Source organism: Hermetia illucens, chromosome 1 (genome assembly GCF_905115235.1).
Source record: "Hermetia illucens chromosome 1, iHerIll2.2.curated.20191125, whole genome shotgun sequence".
Lineage (NCBI taxonomy): Eukaryota > Metazoa > Arthropoda > Insecta > Diptera > Stratiomyidae > Hermetia > Hermetia illucens.
Genome location: NC_051849.1, coordinates 217827302 through 217847160, shown reverse-complemented (window position 1 = coordinate 217847160; position 19859 = coordinate 217827302). Strand labels below are relative to the sequence as shown.

General features: G+C 44.9%; 2 protein-coding genes across 3 annotated transcripts in view; one reads left to right on the top strand and one right to left on the bottom strand.

The window, feature by feature from the left end:
* The window catches only part of LOC119650905 (out at first protein), a 66952-nt gene that overhangs the window by 7482 nt on the left and 39611 nt on the right, over positions 1-19859 (bottom strand). For both annotated transcript variants that reach the window (XR_005249384.1, XM_038054097.1), the window contains exons 2-3: positions 8102-8215; positions 7124-7442 (exon numbers count right to left, since the gene is read on the bottom strand). Coding sequence is in view for 1 of the 2 variants with exons in the window: in XM_038054097.1 (XP_037910025.1) it covers positions 7124-7442; positions 8102-8215 (433 nt within the window). In the remaining variant the exon portion in view is untranslated. The remainder of the gene's footprint in view (positions 1-7123; positions 7443-8101; positions 8216-19859) is intronic.
* Positions 1850-3360, top strand: LOC119650907. The gene is made up of 2 exons (XM_038054118.1): positions 1850-2678; positions 3000-3360. Exon 1 carries the CDS (start codon positions 1902-1904, stop codon positions 2601-2603), a length of 702 nt encoding a protein of 233 aa, XP_037910046.1. The 5' UTR covers positions 1850-1901; the 3' UTR covers positions 2604-2678; positions 3000-3360.

Sequence of the window (19859 nt, the reverse complement as noted above, 5' to 3'; positions counted from 1 at the left end):
CGAGCAGCGACAGCTCCTAATAGCACGCTATGAGTTGAAACTTTCCCGGAAAAGATGAACAAAGCGAAATTTTTTCAACATGAAACGTTTTTCTATAACGCGCTCCATATTTCAAATTTCGATATGTCTGTATATGTGTTTTTATTGAATCGTATAACTTGACAATGATGAATAGGATTTTAAAAAAGATATAAATTGGATAAGGGATAAGAGCATTAATAATGCCGAGAGTGAAGAGCTAGAGATTTTCCAATGGAAAGGTTTCGAGCAATGACTACTTGTGCTGCTTCTGCAGACAGTCAGGCCCGGGGTGGAACCACGGTTAAGCGTACAAAGCTTATAGATGAATGAATGTGGAAAAGGTTCATTTGCATTTAAACATTTTGTGTATCTTTGCGATAAGAAGCTTAAACGTAATTTTTCATTTAATCTTTTTTTTTTGCCGAAAAGCCAAACTCCCTTGTAACAAAGGATACGAAAAAAGCTATAATTCATTTTGTGAGGAAACAAGGCAGAATTGGGTCCTGTTGATAAGGTTCTATTTTGGATAAAATTCTGGTTAAGGATTTTGTTCAAATCTCCCGCTTCTCATCTCATCCCTGCGTTAGCGCGGACTGTGTGTGTACATTTACAGCGGTTCTCTATCAACATTACCGCTTGATGTCTATCATATCATTTTTGACGCGCAATTCGCTGTTTACTTTTTTCTATTTTTCGTTTCATTTTCGTTAGCTTTGTTCTCATCGTGCTTTGCACGGATAATGAAATTGATCAAAATTAATCTTTCGTTTTGTTGTTGATATCATTTCGTTCTCACTCAACCGTGAGTTTGGTTGAATGTCGAAAGAAGTCCGATCCCAGTATTTTCTAAGAACGTGTTTTTCAGACATTGCTTTTGAAGCGTTTCTCGAACATTTTTTAGTCCTTCGAGCTGGATTCGGGCTTCTTTAAGCTTACATTTTTTAAGAAACTGTGCGGAGTGTAGTTCGTATCTTCAACTTTGAATTATTGCCGATTACTCCGAACTATTTATGGTGAAGTGCGATTTTAGACTCAGTGGTGCGATCCTGTGAGAGCGCGTATTACAATACGAAGAACATTTGCACATTTGAACATTCTCAGTTTTACGAACTTTTAAATCTCATCAGTTAATTATGGCTATTATAGCCCAACAGATCAATTTGCAATATGTGGAGCAGATAACCTGAACAGCGGTGCTATCGCTCAGCTTACCATCTTCGAGGCTGAATCCAAATTGGTCATGGTTACCGATGCCTGGGAGAAAATATCTCGTGATCACCAGAAGATCATGACTTCGAAGGCCGAACTGCCTCTAGAAATTTCTTACTTTAAGGACAAATAGTACCTAAAAGCCAAGGTGCATTTCGTCAAAGCGGAATCCTCTCTCAAGGCACGCATAAACGAGCTGGAGCCTCGTTCTCGTTCCTCAGCAACCTTCAAAGCCTCTTTTCAAGAGTCGCTACAGCAGCGTGCACCCTTGCCGACAATCAAGCCACCAGAATTCTCTAGCAATATCATCAAGGTCGCGGTTCAAATCTCACTGGTGGCAGTGGAATTTGCATCGTGATTTGACGTCGGATACCAGTCGACTCAGCTGGGAATGAGTACCTGAGTCAAATCAGGGTAATAATCTCGGGCGAGCGCAATGCTGACCACATTGCCTCCTAGTGTACCGTTACGGTCTTGAATGAAGTGCTCTAACACACTTCAAGGCCCTGATCCAATATGGATTGTTGCGCCAACGATTATTATTATTATTATTATTATTAATATCATCAATTGGCCGTCATTCAAATGATTGCTATTTTTGTCGGTCGTCGAGAAACAAGGTGTCACCGAGGTTGACAAAATGCACTACCTCACAACCAGTGTTCACGGAAATGCTTCCCATTACCAATGAGGCGTTCAACTCGGCCTGGACAGCTTTGCAGAATAGATATGAGAACAAGCGGCTTCTCATTTCTGCCCAGTTGAACCGACTTTTTACGCTTCCAAGAATGGCGTCCAGGACCTCGAAGGAACTAAACACTGTCATCAACAGAGTGACTGAGGTGCTCAATTCACTTAAGGCGCTAGGATCGCCAGTTCAACATTGGGATCAGCTGCTAATACATTTCATAACTCATCGACTTGACCTGCAAACTCGTGAAGACTGGGAGCTCACACTGGGATCTTCAACAGAGTATCCAGCATTAGAACGACTCACTAATTTTCTAATGTGCCGCGCACGCGCACTAGAAACCATGGAAGGTAGGCTAATTCAGAAAGACAAAGAGAAGACTCGGCCTGAAAGAATCAATACTGGGAAACCACAAACTTCCAAAGCATCTCATGTGCATGTGACGCGATCATCTCATTCGAACTCTGCTCAGTTCGTCAAGTCTAAGCCAACGTCTAATTCATCAGCGAATTATCAGACGAGCTGCAATTTTACTCAGCCAGATGTTCTCAACCAAACGTCGAAACCCGAGGTCAAATCAATGCTATCGTTTAAATCAAACTACTGTTCTTGTTGCGGAGGAAATCATTTTGTAGTATGTCCAAATTGTCCAATTGTCCATGTCCAAATTTACAGATGTTAGACGCAGATCAACGGTTTCATCTTGCAACATCTCGCACTCTCTGCATTAACTGTCTCGGTATGCATCAACTGGAAGATTGCCGTTAGTTAGTTAGTTTAGTTAACTGGGGGGGAGCCGCAGCCGCGAGCACTCAGGCCATTATTAGGCCCATTATACTATCCCCGTAGTTGCCTATTCAATGGCTTCCCGCCTACGGTGTTCGCAGGCTTTAGCGAATCTGAGAACATTCTCAAGAGGCAGAGAGTGTGCAGATTCTTCATTGAAGAAAACCTTGCCAAGGTGTCTTCGTCTGAGATCTGAGGATGCCGGGCAGCTGCATAAAAAGTGCAGGGCCGTCTCCTCCTCCTCCTCACATTGGCTGCACACAGCCGAAGCCACTACCCCAATCTTTTCCAGATTGCCGTAGTACAAGGCGCTGTAAGATTTGTCGCGTTGCAGATCATTCAATGCTGAACCGTTTCTTCAGCAAGCCGTCTCATCAGAGCAGTCAACCCGACTTAGCTAATCCAACAAGGTCCAGCCACCCAGAAAAGGCAACACAAAATTGACCTTGGTGTAGTTCTCATCAATCAATTCAAACTGACAGCTCAAATCTCCAAGATTTAGCGTCGTCATCTCACATCTCAGCATCTTTCAACTCAGTGCGAAAGTCTCATCAACACCTCAAATCAGAAGTCATATCTCGTCCAACGGTTTTGCTGGCAACTGCTCAAGCTCTCATCTTAACATCGTCACGGAATTCTCACCCAGTAAGACTTCTTATCGATCCAGGATCGGAGATCACCCTCATCTCTCAGGAACTCTTTCGCACTCTCAACCTTGCTGCCTCGAATGTCTACATTCCAATTGTTGGAGTTGACAGTGCCTCATCTTGAAAAACAGAAGGAGCTGTGACCTTTACTTTGTTATCAAGATTCTCAACTCAACAAGCAGAGTTCAACGCACACATTCTCCCGAATCTCACCGTCGAATTGCCGTCAGTCGAAATATTCGCAAAGAGTTGGCCTCATCTTCATAATCTGGAACTAGCTGACCCAAATTTCCTCTCACCTGGCAAGATTGATATTATCATCGGTGCAGACTCCTACGGCAAAATCCTAAAACCTGGAGTTAAATCCGGTTCCTCAAATGAGCCTATGGCTCCATGTTTGGATGGACAATTCTTGATCCAGTCGATGACTCATCATCCAGTGTACCTTCCCATACTGGTTTCACAATCTCAAATGAGCAGCTACATGATAACATCTCCAAATTCTGGGAAATTGAGGATGTCTCGTCTCATCGGGAGGATTCGCTCAGCGCCGAAGAAGCACACATACTCGCGACAATGCAGGTCGGTATGTGGTGCGCCTACCCTTCAAATCGAATCCTCCACAACCCGGACAAACGAAGCACATCACAAAAAAATCGCTCATCAGGCTTATCAAACACATTTCTCATCAGCCTGAGTTCTTTAAGTTGTTCTCAGATTTTCTAAAAGAGTACGAATCGCTGGGCCACATGAAAAAAGTCTCAGTATATAAGGCATCACCTACTGAGAGCTCTTACCTACCTCACCACGGCGTATTGGGTGAAGATAGTCTTACCATGAAGCTGAGGGTCGTGTTCAACGGGTCCTGTAAATCAAGTACAGGAATTTCACTCAACGATACGTTGCATACCGGTCCGAAACTTCAGGCAGACATTTTCGATGTACTGTACAGCACAGTTGTTTGATCCTCTTGGATTAATCTCACCAGTCATTGTCCGAGCCAAAATGCTGATGCAGGACATATGGCTAGAAAAGATTTAATGGAATGACCCACTAACTCCTCAGATAACTCATCGTTGGAAGACGTTCAAGAGTGAATTGATTGATCTCGCAAGCCTCAAAATTCCACGCTAGCTCAATCTCACATCTGACCTATCACATGTCGAGATACACGGATTTTCGGACGCATCACAAACTGCAATGGCCGCAGCAGTGTCATCACAATTAAAAGTAACTCTTGTTTGTACAAAAACTCGAGTTGCTCCTCTCAAAAGTCTCATAATTCCATGATTAGAATTATCTGCCGCATTACTCTTCGTGAAGCTCATCCCACGCACACAAAAGGCTCTCAACTTGATCAACGTGCTAGTTACCTTGTGGACAGATTCATCGGTCACCCTCACATGGATTAAACCCCTCACAACTGATCAAGCACTCTCCATGGTGGTCAGGTCCAGATTGGCTAACCAAACCTTCTCACCAGTGGCCTTCATTCTCACCACTTGACGTCTCTCATGAAGACATGGAAATGGGATCGTCGGCAGTACATGTCGTCTCATCAACTCCATCTTTGCCTTTGGATCATCTCTTGACTCGATGCAGCACTCTCACAAAACTTGTCAGAGTCACTGCTACTTTACTACGTGCAGTACCAGTCTTCAAACGGACACCAGACTCCAAACTCGCAACTCGACTCTCACCCACTGGATTCGTACCACACAACAAGGATACTTCTAATCAGAAATTTGCATCCTTTCCCAAGGCAAGCCTCTCTTCAAGTCTTATGTACTGTCACGTCTCACCGCTCGCATTGATCAAACTGGACTGTTACGAGTCGGAGGTCGACTTCGAAACTCTCAGCTTGACGAAGATGGAAACATCGGCCTATACTTCCGAAAGACTGCGTACTGTCACACCTCATTATCGCCAATGCTCATTCTCGCACTCTACATGAAGGAACACAGCTCACTCTCAACTATATTCGTAGATACTGCTGGATCATCGGAGGCAGAGCCCCGATAAAATCATTCATCCAAAAGTGCATCACCTGTATACGAATACGAGGAATACGTGTGTGTATGGTGGGGGAGAAGCTACAGCTTCTGAGCACTCAGGCCGTGATGGCCCATTGTACTCGCTTCGAGGAATACGTGCTCAGCAGTTAATGGGCCAACTTCCTGCGAAACGAGTACAACCCTCATTGGTGTTCGAGCATACAGGAGTTGACTACGCGGGACCAGTGTCTCTCAAATATTATCAAGGACGCGGAGCTCGAACCTACAAGGCCTGGATCGTCGTCTTCGTATGTCTCTCAACATCTGCTGTCCACCTCGAGGCTGTCACGGATTACAGCACCGAAGGATTTCTCAAAGCATTTCGTCGCTTCACTAGTTGCCGTGGGATTTGCAAATCACTCACTAGTGATTGCGGTACTAATTTCAATGGTGCTGACGTCGCATTTGCGCCAAATTCTCGCAAATGACGGGACCCAGTGGAAATTCAATCCACCTGGAGCACCTCATATGGGTGGAAAGTGGGAAGCAGCGGTAAAATCCGTTGAATACCATCTGCAACGAACGATCGCCGACACGCTTCTCACTTACGAAGGCTTATCGACGTTCCTCGCACAAGTTGAAGCCGTTCTCAACTCACGACCACTGAGGATCCAGATGATATCTCTGCCCTCACGCCTGGACACTTCATTAGAGGTGCTCCCCTCAACACCATTCCTGAGCCTACACTCACCGATGTACCTACTTCACGTCTCTCTCCTTTCCAACGGATCCAGGAACGTTTACAATATTTCTGAGAACGCTGGTCAGCGGAATATCTGCAGTCACATCAGTCCATTTTGAAATGGAAAACATCGCACCACGACATCAAAGAAGGATCATTGGTTCTCATCTCTGATCCTTCTCCTCCTCCTCCATCAAAGTGGCCGCTCGCCAGAGTTATTCAAACTCATCCCGGCAAAGATGGTTTCACTCACAACTGCAACTTCCACATATACGCGACCAATATTAAAATTAGTACTACTGCCAGTTTCAACCACCGAGGGAGATTCTCAGCCTCAGGTCTTATCATCAACTTAAACTTCTCCAACGGGTGGAGAAGGTGGGGAGAATGTTCAAACTTCCCGCTTCTCATCGCATCCCTGCGTTAGCGCTGACTGTATGTGTAAATTTACAGCGGTTCTCTGTCAACATTACCGCTTGATGTCTTTCATATCATTTTTGACGCACAATTCACTGTTTACGTTTTTCTCTTTTTCGTTTCGTTTTCGTTATCTTTGTTCTCATCGTGCTTTGCGCGGATAATAAAATTAATCAAAATTAATCTTTCGTTTTGTTGTTGATATCATTTGGTTCTCACCCAACCGTAAGTTTGGTTGAATGTCGAAAGAAGTCCGGTCCCAGTATTTTCCAAGAACGCGTTTTTCAGACATTGTTTTTGAAGCGTTTCTTGAACAGATTTCTGTTCTAAAAAGGAAGTTGTTGCTGCATTTATCAGCTTCCCGGGAATGTTTGTTGATTTTGCTGAAATGGAAGCTGAAGCTTACAAGGTAATCTTGAAATGAGAAGCGAGAGTTGATGAATCATCATTAATTCAGTAGATTAGCTATTGCCGGATGAACTCAAAACGTCAGAGTAGCAGTAGCAACCCCTCAAGTTGCCAGGATTACATTTGAGGAGTCATGAAATTTCCAGGACAACCAGTCATTAATCCAAATTCCTAGAACAACCAATATAATCGCTTTATGATTACCTACCTGGCAGTTCGGCCCATGCTTTCAAATCAACATCCCTTACGTAGGTTGCGTCGGCCGCTTCCGAACACAATCCCGCTAAATGCCTTGTAATTGGTGCTGATCGATTAAGGTTCACCCATGCCGTCATTGTGAAACTCTCCTTGCCCTTGTCCTCCTCGGGCGTTCTTATTGTGCTTGGATTCTTTTGTCGGAGTTTTGCAACAGCGTCGGCTGACAAAAAGTCGCCTTTTGTGAATTTCGTTACAAAACACATAACTTGATATTGACTTTGACCGCGCTCCTCCTCGCCCAGGACCAGAGCTTTGAGAATTCGAACTTCCTGCGAATAGATACGATTTCAAGATAAAAACCAATTGAGAAGAAAAATAAACGTCCTGTCTACATCCATTGTTGGAAACTTTTATGCTTATAAAAACTTTACTTTGCAAATGATTTTTATTGTTCATTCCAATGTTTTTTGAATACCTCATCAATTGGTCTCACTTAACGATTGACTTGAGCGCCATTTTTTTGCTTGGCGAACTCAAACACAAATTACTTTCCGGGAAAACTTGATAATCTGCCTTTGAAGCAATCAACAATTTAGATAACTCTCCTTTCGGGAATCGATTATTTAAATTACTCCCCAAAGCACCCCATTTAGAAAAACATTTTCTTTATGTACTTAACTTACGTATGTCAAATACGGGAAAAATCTACGCGTGTAACTTTCCCAACAATGAATGTAGATATGCCATTCAAATGGTGATATTATTCCAAAAAGGGCAAAATAGGGTTCCATTTTCTGAATATTTCTTATATTGATATCATCGTTGCAAATGTAGATGCCATTAGGAATTGCAAATAAATATACAGAAGGGAAAACATCGAAGGCAAGAAATATGCAAATTAACTCCGCTCGGGGGCACACACAAATCGACAAGAAACATAAAATTGTATCTGCATTTCTCAAAAGAAGAAAAGATGTAAGATTATTACATTTCGAAAATCTATAAGTTGTGTTATGAGTGTGCCATCGGTCCTTTGAAATTCCAACGTAATAAGGTCGTCGCTAACGTTTGATGTTATAGTTTCCTGAACCACTTCGCCTCCCTGTAAAGAGAAAAATACAAAGGATGTAGCTTGAAATCACGTCACTCTTCGATGTACATATGATTATATCTAGGTGCACTAGTAGTAAGTGGGACACCTTCCCAATAGGTTCTGTGCGTTAGAGCGAGATAGCATGATAAAGCTTGCCTTTCAAGCTTTTCCACGAAAATATTCTTGGAGGTGAACATTTATTGTCAGTTTGTCGCGGGAATGATAACGATGTTGCTTGTGAAAATGCAAATTATTTGCTATAATTTTGAATTGAGGACTCTACACAATGTTATGTCGAGACGAGCGAGGTATCTTTGTTATCACATTCATATAGCTTCGACATCCGAATTCACTTTTGATGTGAATCGCGGTGGAGTTGTCGCCAAGATTTAAATTTGATGAAATGCCCAATTCCTCGCATAACCATACAAAATGGGAGGACACACGTTTCCCTTTCTTTAAATTTCACCCCTGTTAGTAGCCGGATCTTCGGACTTGGGCGATCCGTTTCACAAAGGCCCAGAACTAACATCCACGCCCGCATTAAACTGAACTCAGGTTCTTGGGCCTGCCTTCTATGGAACAGTGAGATGCAATTTGCTGCTGAAAATGGTGCCATCTTGGGGCCTTATCCGACTTCAGTCATTATAACCAGGGGAATCTCCTTTTCACTTCAAACCAGTGCAAAAAAGAAATTAATGTCCCAAACCACACCTGCAAGCTCGAAACTGCCTCAACAGTTTGAAGAAAAAGTTCACCAACTCAAACAGGCGACGGGGCTCCACATTTCTAGCGTATATAAGAGTGTCATGTAGACCTCCCTGACGTATGGACCCCGTCGCATCTCAAGAGCTTTAGTAGTAATCAATGTGCGTGGGAATCATTAAATATGCAAATTTCGCATCGTTTATCCTGCACTGTAGACGGTCCTGCAGTCTTAATGGCCGTGAAACACATACGTATCTCAGAATAAACCGAACCCGGGGTACTAGTATAATATTTACTGTTAAGCCAAAAATTCGATGCCAAGATCCTGCATTGCCTGTGAATTGGGGGTTGAAAATTCACTCAAAGCGTTCCCTGTTTGTCCCAAAACAGCGATTAAAAGGAATAAATATTTGTGGATAGCAAACCGCAGTTTTCGATTATTCTTTACGCTTTGGTAACGATAGTAATCGGAAGACAGGCTGACCTCTTGGTATTGACCTTTTGCTGTGGTCAACAATTCATGATTGGATTGAATTGTGGTATCGAGGTTCCCCGAAATGCTCGCTTGCTCCAAAGTCAGTGGTATAGGCTGAATATTCTGAGGTTATGTGCGGTAAGGTTGTAGGATTCTTGGGAGTAGGGGTAGGTAGGTATCAATGGCCGCTCCGAGGAGCCCAATTAGCGCTTTGGTGCGCCGTTTTGATGCCACAAACTCCTAAGACCGTGACTGTTGTTATAGGAACAGGGAAGCAGAGTCCAGCTGGCTCGGATCTTCAGAGCCAGCCCATAGCATTCACGAAGGAAAGCAACTCTCCGACCCTGCAGCTAGAAATCTCGCTGAGGTCCCCAAAGAATGGTTTACTCAGTGTCCGCAGTCTGACTCGAGCCAGAGCTGGGCAATCGCAGAGAAAGTGCATGAGGGTTTCCCTTCCTTCTCCGCAGCTTCGGCAATGCGAGTTGTAGGGTAAGCCGAGCCTAGCGGCATGGTCCCCTACGGGCCAGTGCCCCGTGCAGACCGCCGTAATCTTGAATGCATTTGCACGCGTCTGGCACAGGAGCTCTCGTAATCGGGCTATGTTATAAGCGGGCCAAATTCTCCTTGACTTTGCACAGCCTTCGCCATCTCAGGCCCGCGGCTGCTAGGTAGTGCGAGTAGACTCGGCCCCCGACCGCCGCCAGCGGAACACCGACTGTATTCCCCGAGGGACTGCCAAGAGCAGAGCCTTGCCTGGCCAATCCGTCAGCCCGCTCATTTCCCTCTACGTTCCTATGCCCGGGAACCCAAAGGAGAGTGATCTTGAGCGTGCCGCCCAGATGGTTGAGCGTCTCTCTGCACTACCCCACCAACCGGGAAGATGTTGTCGTCTTGTCTTGTCGTGTCGACTTCCAATATCGCCAGTACTTCCGCCTGGAATACACTGGTGAAACCTGGGAGACCATACGACTTGGATACACCGTGTGTATTCGAGAAAACCCCCGCGCCGACTCCATAGGCCATCTTTGATCCGTCCGTAAAGAATACCGTGTCATAGTCTTGCAACACGCCGCCGGTCTTCCACTTTTCCCAGGTTGGAAGGTCTACAGCAAAGTTTCTCGTGAAGTTCAGCTTGCGTGTGACATAGTCCGTGGGGGATGCCCAGATTTCCCGAGGTATTTCATCTAGAATGTTGCTGTGGCCGTAGGACTTCGCTGCCCAGCATCCGGACTCACGTAGTCTGACGGCACTGCACGCTGCAATATATTTGATGTGGAGATCTAGGGGGAGGAGATGCAGGAGTACATTGAGAGCATCTGCCGAACAGGAGTGCAGAGCCCCCGTAGCACCTGCACACGCGGTTCTTTGAATCCTATTAAGCTTCGTTCTATTGTATTTCTTCTTCAAAGCCTGCCACCATACAATAGATCCGTACGTCAGGATCGGACGCACTACAGCGGTGTACATCCAGAGAACCATCCTAGGCCGGAGACCCCATTTCTTCGCAAAGGTTCTCTTCCAGGCATAGAAGGCTATACAGGCCTTCTTAACCCTCAGTTCTATGTTCTACCTCCACTTTAGCTTAGGATCCAAGATTACACCCAGATACTTTACATTAGAGGAGAGAACCAATCTTTGTTCATTCAGCCGTGGTAGATGGAATTCAGGTATCCTTGTCTTGGTGGTAAATAGCATCAGTTGCGTTTTGGTTGGGTTTATGCTGAGTCCGCATCTTGCGGCCCACAGGCACACCTTTCGCAACGCTCCTCCCATGATGTCGCTGATAATGGACAGAAATATCCCTGATACTAATATCACCAAGTCGTCGGCATACGCCACCACCTTCACCCCGCTGCTGTCCAATGTACGTAAAATTTTGTCCATTACTATTAACCAGAGCACCGGTGAGATGGCACCACCCTGGGGCGTGCCTCTGTTCACAGCTCTGGTCAAGTGGTTGCCTCCCAGATCGGACTGGACTATCCTGGTACTCAGCATAGATATAATCCAATGCGTGGGATACCCCTCCAATCCAATACCGGTCAAGGCTTCCTTGATGGCGTTGGTACTGACGCTGTTGAAAGCTCCTTCTATATTCAAGAAGGCAGAAAGGATATACTGCTTGTACTGCAGTGACCGATCAACCGTGCCAGTTACCTCGTGGAAGGTGGTTTCTGTGGATTTTCCTTTGAGGTAGGCATGCTGGGACTTAGAGAAAGGCGTTCTCTCCATAATCGTCCTTAAGTGAATGTCCAGGACGCGTTCTAGGGTCTTCAGCACGAAAGAGGTCCGGCTGATTGGTCGAAAGTCCTTCGCGGACTCATAACCTCGCCAGCCTGCTTTCGGTATGAAAACCACCCGTGCGCGCCTCCAGGACTGCGGTACGTATCCTAAAGTGATGCAACTCCGATAAATCTCAACAAGCCACGGCACAACCCTTTCCTGCTGCTTCTTGGGAGTACTCCTCTGGAATTTATTGTACTCTAATTAGTCTAATGAAAGTAAGCGTGGATCTGATGGCAATTTAATGCCGCAAGTCGCGCCTTCATGTCCTGGAAACTGATACCAGACAAGCATTTATTGCGAGATTTCGATACAAAATAAAGAGCATCTCAATATTACAGTATTGCGCACCAACGGAGACTTCCGCTATAATGGAGAAATATGTTTGCTATGATCAACCCCACACAGTTCAGGAGACGTTTCCTAAAAGTGACACTTGATCCTGATGGGCAATTTGCATGAGGAGAAATTGCATTGATGACCGTAGCAACAACGTTGAAAAGTTTGTGAATTTCTCCAATGTTCACCGTCTCGTCTCCGATGGTGCAGTGCCTTAAGGTCAGTTGAATTTCAATTGATCGGGAGCGAAAAATCAATCAGATCGGCTACATCGAAATCAGCAGTAGATTTCGGAATTGTGTGAATAATCATCAAATCTGACTCTCAATATCGAAAAAAGCAGGACTTCCCATGCCTAAGGTTAGTTGGGTTTCAATTGACCGGCAACGTACATCGATCATATCGCGATCGTCTGACAAAAGGCGGTGACATCGGCTCAAGGGAGATCATCATTTGATGGTCGCTTGCCTTTGCTTGAGTATAGGGCCTAAATTGGCGCAAACGTTTCTCGATTTTTAGTTTTTGCACAAAATTTAAATGCAAAGACAAAAGTTAATTTTTATAATTTTACCATGAAGATGCTTTTATGCAGTGTTCAAATCTCCCGCTTCTCATCTCATCTTATCTTTGCGTTAGCGCTGACTGTTTGTGTAAATTTACAGCGGTTCTCTTTTCTACATCTCCGCTTGACGTTTATCGTATAATTTTCACGCGCAATTCGCTGTTTACTGTTCGTCCCGTTTTCGTTTTCGTTTTCATCTTCTTTTTTCTTCTCATCCTGCTTTGTGCGAGCAATAAAACCAACTAATCAAAATTAATCTTTGTGTTTTGTTTTGATATCAACTCGTTCTCACCTAACCGTGAATTTTGTTGAATCTCGAAAGAAATCCGATCCCAGTATTTTCAAAGAACGCGTTTTTCGAAGATTGTTTTTAAAGCGTTTCTCGAACATGCAGTCTAAAACTTTCACAAGAATTGGTCAGAACCTCCACTAAAATTGCGTCCCAATTACCCTGAAATTCGTTCAATCAACTGTTGCCTATTTTTGAGTCTGGGGTTCGTAGGAACACCATCCTTAACCTGGACCAATTTTTTTAATGGAATTGAAATAGGAAGAGTTGCCATACCAATATGTGCCAACATTCAGGAAGTGTTTACAAACCACTTCACACACACGTTGGATGGAGATAATAAGTTGTTGTTTGAGGAATTCAACATATTGATCGTGCAGACACTTCAAATCACTCCCGTGAAAGTTACCTTAGTCCCCAAAAAATAAAAGCTCAAAGACCTTAGGACCTGATGGAATCTTCATGGTAATGTATAAGCAACTCGACATATAAGCCATAGAGTAGGCCAATAGCAAACCTTGCCTCCTGTGCGGAGTTGTCAGATCTTTCATCAAGCGTGTCCCTTTGTGTGAATAAGGAAATATTCGGCGGGTGCGTATGAACATGCACTTGTACGCATTTGGAGGTATGGGCGTGTTTATGCACAGTTCAGGTAGATGAAAGAAAAACACACACCCGTGGAAAAAATGGCTATGTGAAGGACACCTAGTATAGGCGGCTTTTGGGAGTGGACAAGCAGGCTCCCGGCCGTCGATATCCCTCGACTTCAGTGCCTCGGCTAGGCATTACTTTGCCACCGTTGTATCGAATATTGCAATATAACCTGAAAGAAGAAGCATTTAAAAAGAGTACATCACTCCCGAGAACGCCTGTTCCAAAATTGCGGCTAAATGCTTCAGAGACTGATCATTCATCAGCTCACAGTGGGGTGACTACACCTGGTCGGGAGATGTCGCAAAATCTAGTGCTTGATCCCATACAGGAGTAGCTCAACGATACTGCGTTCTCCCCCGAAACCAACGTTGGTGAAGGAAGGAAATCAGGGATCTCCCGGAAGGCTAATAAATACCGAAGTGCACAGAGGGAAAATCATGTGGAGGAACAGTGCCAGAATACGGACGAATCATCGTTATTCCTACTCGGAGGAAAAATATTGGAATTGTCCGAATTAATAAAGGACAAACACAATGTGCAGATCATCTAACAACTGACAAGAGCGGTAAGCTTAAAAAGAGGAGTGGAGACGCAGCGAACGATTTTGGATCCTCGCAGGGTGCGAAAAGGCAGAAGGGCCTCTCATCGAAAAAGCTTAAAGTCAACAAAGTAAATAAAATCAAGGAAACAGCGGCGCCGAGTCCTATCGACCCCAGGGAAATAAAACCCGAAAAAGGAACAGGGGAAAGATGGACCAATATTGGCGGAACGAAAAGTGCTGAAGGGTCTGCCAACGATCTAAAAGACCACACTTTGACGAATCTTCCACGTAGGTTTAAGCAGGATATACGAACCAGCAAGCGAGGATACTTTGAGGAACTTTGCACGGAGGCAGACCAAAACCCCATACATGGTGGTTGTGAAGAAGATGAAAGGTCGAATACCACAAATGACCTCCCCGCATCTTCTGCTCGAATAGTGATGCGCTGCATATTGCATCAGCATTGGACGTCTACACCATATCTACTATAACTGAGGAGGATCTTGCGAAGATCAGAGAGCGAATCAGTGATAATAAAACTCCCAGTTTGGATGCTGTTGCCAATAGACCCCTTCAGTACACTGTTAAGAACAGACCCGATTGATTTATAATCGTATTTGCCTGACAGAAAGAGTTTTCCCCACTTAGTGGAAGAGCCAAAAACTAGTTTTACTCTCCCCAATAAAGAACCGGGACATCATCATACCGCCCGATTTGCCTTTTCGATACGCTAGGAAAGATGCTCGAAAGGGTCATTTACGATACACTTCCCTCTATCATAAAATATAAGGATGGCCTATCGGAGCGACAATTTGGATTTTGACAAGCCTACTCAACGATCTACACGCCGTGGTAGCATTAGACATCAAAAGTGCGTTCCATTCAGCCAACTGGGAGTAAATAAAAAGCTCATTGGCTAAAACGAGTGTGGCTAGTTACTTGATTGAGCGCCTCGAAAGTTACTTCGCGGAAAAGACACTTTGATACGATACGTATGAGGGATCCGAGCAGTAAACCGTCACAGCTGGGGTACCACAGGGTTCATTGTTGAGCCTTCTCCTGTGGAACGTGATGTACAGTGAGGTCCTTGACGTTGAAGTGTGCGCTAACGAAACTATTAGCGCCATAAAAGCGGGGCACGAGTCACCGGAAAAGTGGCAACAAAGACAGTGGGATGACTCGCGGATGGGTCGCTGAATCCACACTTTGATTCCCCATATTGAGTAGATTCAGCGACGATACGACGAGATCAACTGCCGCCTGACCCAATTCCTGTCAGTAAATGGTGGTTGTAAGAAGTATCTGCATCTATTCGGGTTTGATGATTCTTAATTTTTCCCGGAGCATGGCATGTTCTACTGCCCACAGTTTCGCTAAGAGAGGAGGAGCCTAGAAGATTCTCTGGAAATCAGCATACTCCCGCAATACATCGTCGGGGAAGTGCTAAATTTGGAGGGAAACTGTTGTACGGTCAACTTGGTAATCAAAAGAATAAAGTGGAACTTGGAAAAGCGCACAAGCAGGACGCGAAGAACGGAAGGCTTGGACAATTAAAGCGCAGTCCTCATCATCATCAACGGGGCAACAACCGATATTCGGTCTAGGAATTGCTTAGTAAGGAACTCAGGACACCCCGATTTTGCACCGAGGTCCACCTATTCGATATCCCTAAAAGCTATCTGGCGTCCTAACCTATACCATCGCACCATCTCAGGCAGGATCTGCCTCGTCTTCTTTTTCTACCATAGATATTGGCCTTATAGACTTTTTGGGCTGGATCATCCTGACCATAACGGATTAGGTGATCCGCACACTGTTTTGAGCCGCATTTTATCCACAAGACAGTCATGGTATCGCTTATAGAGTTCGTCGTTATATAGGCTATGGAATCGTCCATCCTCCTTTCAAACGCGGCCAAGAGTTCGCAATTTTTCTTGCTAACAATCCAGACGTAAAAGGAAGCCTGGGAAAACCAACAAGTCTATGAACTAGAAAAGTACAGGGAGCAACCGCACCAGGCGCGGAAGTTTTACCAACAAGTCAGCAGGATGAAGCCTTATACACCTCGATGCTCATCCTGCCCAGACAAAGAGGGAAATCTGATTTCCGTCAGTCACGAGATCGGGCAGTGAAGGGTACTTCAAAAATGTCCGCACTACGTGAATTTCGAGAGGCGGTGCCGAAAATAATATCAGAGTTGGCAGAACAGTCCATAAAGCAATTACAGATTTTGAAAAAGGTACACATATCAAGGAAAATCCGGCGTTGCTGCAGGAATGGGAGATTGAGCTTGCGGAGCCATGAAAGATAGTCAATCCGTGGAAGATTCTTTTTGAAAAAGAGGATCCAGGTGAATTTACGTTGTACAACTTCAAGAGCGGGACAGTCACGTATGCGGAAGGGGGACCAGACTACACAGTAATATTCAAGGATGTTTCTGACAAGGGAGTTGAAGAGTGTTAACGGGGACTGAATTGAGGTAAAGTGGAAGATTAACGTAGGATAAAGCCAGACATTTTGGAAGCTCTCTTGATGATGTCAACGAAGTGAGGAGTTGAAACGAAGTTTGTCATCTAATATTACGCCCAGGTCTTGGAAGAACATCAGTAGTGAAAGGGGTTGTCCACTAAGAGAATATGAAAAGGATGTTGGGAAGGGTTTACGCGAATAGCACATCCAGTGGCATTTGGAGACATTTAGAGCCAACTTGTTAACTCAGAGCATCAAGGTTGGACTGCAAGAGAGCATAGTCCAGCGGAGATGAAACAGAGGCAAATAATTTAAGGTCGTCCGCATAAAGCAAACACGGGCAGGTGTGGACGGGGGCGAGGTCTTTGCTAAAAAAAACAGGAAGAGAGGGGGCCAAGTACAGCCTTGGGGAACGCCAGAGAAAGGAGAGAAGGAACGAGGTAAGTAACCGAAGGAACGAGGTAAGAACCGAAGGTAAGTAACGCGGTCAACCAGTCGTTCACGTATCTCTCGAGGGTTTTAGGGCAAAAAAGGAGAAGAGAGATGGGGCGGTAATTCACAGTAAGAGGAGGGTTTCCAATCTTGAGGATAGGACTGATAACGGTTTATTTCCAGAGACGGAGAAAGTAGCATTCTTAGAGACTTTTGATGTAAATTATACACAAAGGAAGGGAAATATGTTTTCTACAGGTAAGAAAGAACAGGTCACGAAGCCCCATCTAGGCCAGGTCCGACATTGGTGTCAAGATTACCAAAGAGGATTTCAACCAAGGAAGGCGTAAGGAGAGGAATGGCCAGATATTTGGAGCAGTCCGCAGTAAGAAGAGGCATAGAGGGTGGAGTGGTCGAGGGAAAAAAACACGGAAGATAATAAGGAGCAGAGAAGGTCACAGGATTGTTGTGGGGAGTTGGCAGTGGGGTTAGCAAAACTGAGGGAAGAAGGGAGAGTTGGAAATGGAGTTAGCAAAACTGACAAAAGAAAAGAGCTTGGGTGGAATTACGGAAATAGCGAGTGTCGGACTAAAACAGTTTGAATTTACCGTGAGTAAGGGCAGCTTTGACGCTCGACACAGTGGAGCGCATAGCCTTAAAGTAAGCAAAGTCGGCGTAATTCTTAGAAACCCGAAACTTCTTCCGAAGTGCATGTTTCAGACGAATGTTATTGAGAATCTCCAATGTGAACCAAGTTAGGTACGAACGCAGGAAAGCAGGGAAAGAAGGTACATAACAGGAGAGGATATCGGACAGGACATCGTAAAAGATGTTAAGAGCTCGATCACACATTGAATTGCTTAATATGTGAACCCAGTTGATAAACGCTGAATTCAGACCGTCAAAGTTGGCTTGGCGGAAGTTGAACTTAGCAGATTTACGCGCAATTTTGGAGTTTGAACGTAGGAGCTTCGCTTCAAATTCAAGTGGGGGGTGGTGAGCGTCAGTTTTCACGTACGCGGATGTGCAAAGAAATAAAGAGATGTGGTGCTCGGGGAGATTGGAAAGGAAGAGATCGGGAGTGCAGCCCAAACAATTTTTGGTTGTATTGAAATTCAGAGCAGAGGAACTGTTCATAAAAGAAGAAATGAGAAGGGAAGAATGGGAGATGTTTTGGAAGGAATTTGAAGGCTAGGATGATTAGGCCAGTGGCGCATGGGAGCCTTAAAATATCAGCCAAAGAAGAAAGGCAGGGATGAGAGCCTCGCTATAAGGAGTTCAGACAAACTGTCAAACGATTCCTCATACATGTGAGAAGGGCAAGCACATGGAACGTATACACAAAGTAAAATGAAGAGAAGAAAATTGGGCGGAGAGACACGAAGAGCAACACAGTCAAATGTGAAGCCAGAGGAGAAAGAGACGAGTTCCGCGGGGAGTGTATTTTTTATTGTAATTGGGACCCCACCGCCAGTGGACTTACTCTGTCATATGCTGATGTTAATATGGCTTCGTCCAGTCAGCTTTTGGAGATACAGATGATAGGATGTTGCTGAGCCAGCGCGGTTCTTAAACCCCTAACATTCTAATAGAACAGACGGATAGCAATCCTGAAATTTACCCGCGAATTGGTGCGCTTGTAGGGCATGATGAATACATCTTCAGGCCAGAATAAAGATTGCCGAGGACGTCAACTCCGTGAGGACAAGTGACCTTGAAAAATGTAATCACTCGGTTGGTGTTGTTGTCGTTTGTCAATTTGACACACGACAGAGGAAAAAGTAAACCAACTTTGCTCTTTACATCAGTACAGTAGTTAGTACAGCAGTACAGTACATCGGCCGTAGAAGTTGCAAAGGCTACCCTGGAGATCAATAAATGTTTAGGTGGGGACACCACCTTTAACCCGGGGCGGCTGGCACCGGTGGATTAAGTGCCAGAGTATAGAGCAAAAGCGGAAAATTGAGCTTTGTTGACGACGGGAACGATGTCAAAAAGTGGAGCGGCTGTGTTCCGATTCGTGACCTGCTGAGGAGGCTACGAATATTGTCCCGTTGAAGGCGCGATGGGGTGAGACAGGATCGGAGGCTCAGTGGATCGTAACTAGTTGCTTAGGGGCTACTGAATCAGGGATGCAAACCCAGTTGAAACAACCCTGATATAGGGAGGCATTGCAGATGGCATCAACTCAGATTCAGTGAATTCAGAAGCCAAAGTCTCGTGGAACGAACACTTAACACACTGGGAAAACATAGGTAGCGACGACTTAGCAGATCGTGGCATTTTTGGCACTGCACCAGTGTTGCGAAGTTTTCGTAGACTTAGTGATTGTGCTGAATCGCTGGGCTTGGTTAAGTCATCGTTCGCCTTTCCCTCTTGCTGCACTTTATTATTATACTCTGGTAAGCCTTCCAGATATAGGCGTGGTGTCGGTCCATCAAAATTTTATTATTGCCGGGGTATAGTATACCGCATCTTGAAAGAACTTGCCGGTGGTCAGAAGTCTTTCGATGGTCCTCATCCACGGTGCCGAGCAGCTGAAGAGGTTGTGGAAGTGTTCAATGGACCATAACATTGTAGACTTTCTGATAAGACCTCCGCCCTTTTCCAAAGGGTCCAGAAGGTGTGCAAATTGCTGTCTTTGGAGTATCTCCATGAGTTACAGAAATTTGATGGTAAGCCTTAGCGAGATCAAGGTCCAACACAACAGTTTGCTAAATAATGCGCAAAGTCTTGGATGAGTGGAATGGGTTATCGATCCAGTATCGTCGAAACATTCAGACGACTATAATCTCCATAACGCCGTCATTCGCCATTGGGCTTGGGGACAAGATGGTGTGGAGATGGCTAATTTCTGTTGAAAGATCTCCATATACTCTGCTTAGGTAGCTTACTAAACAC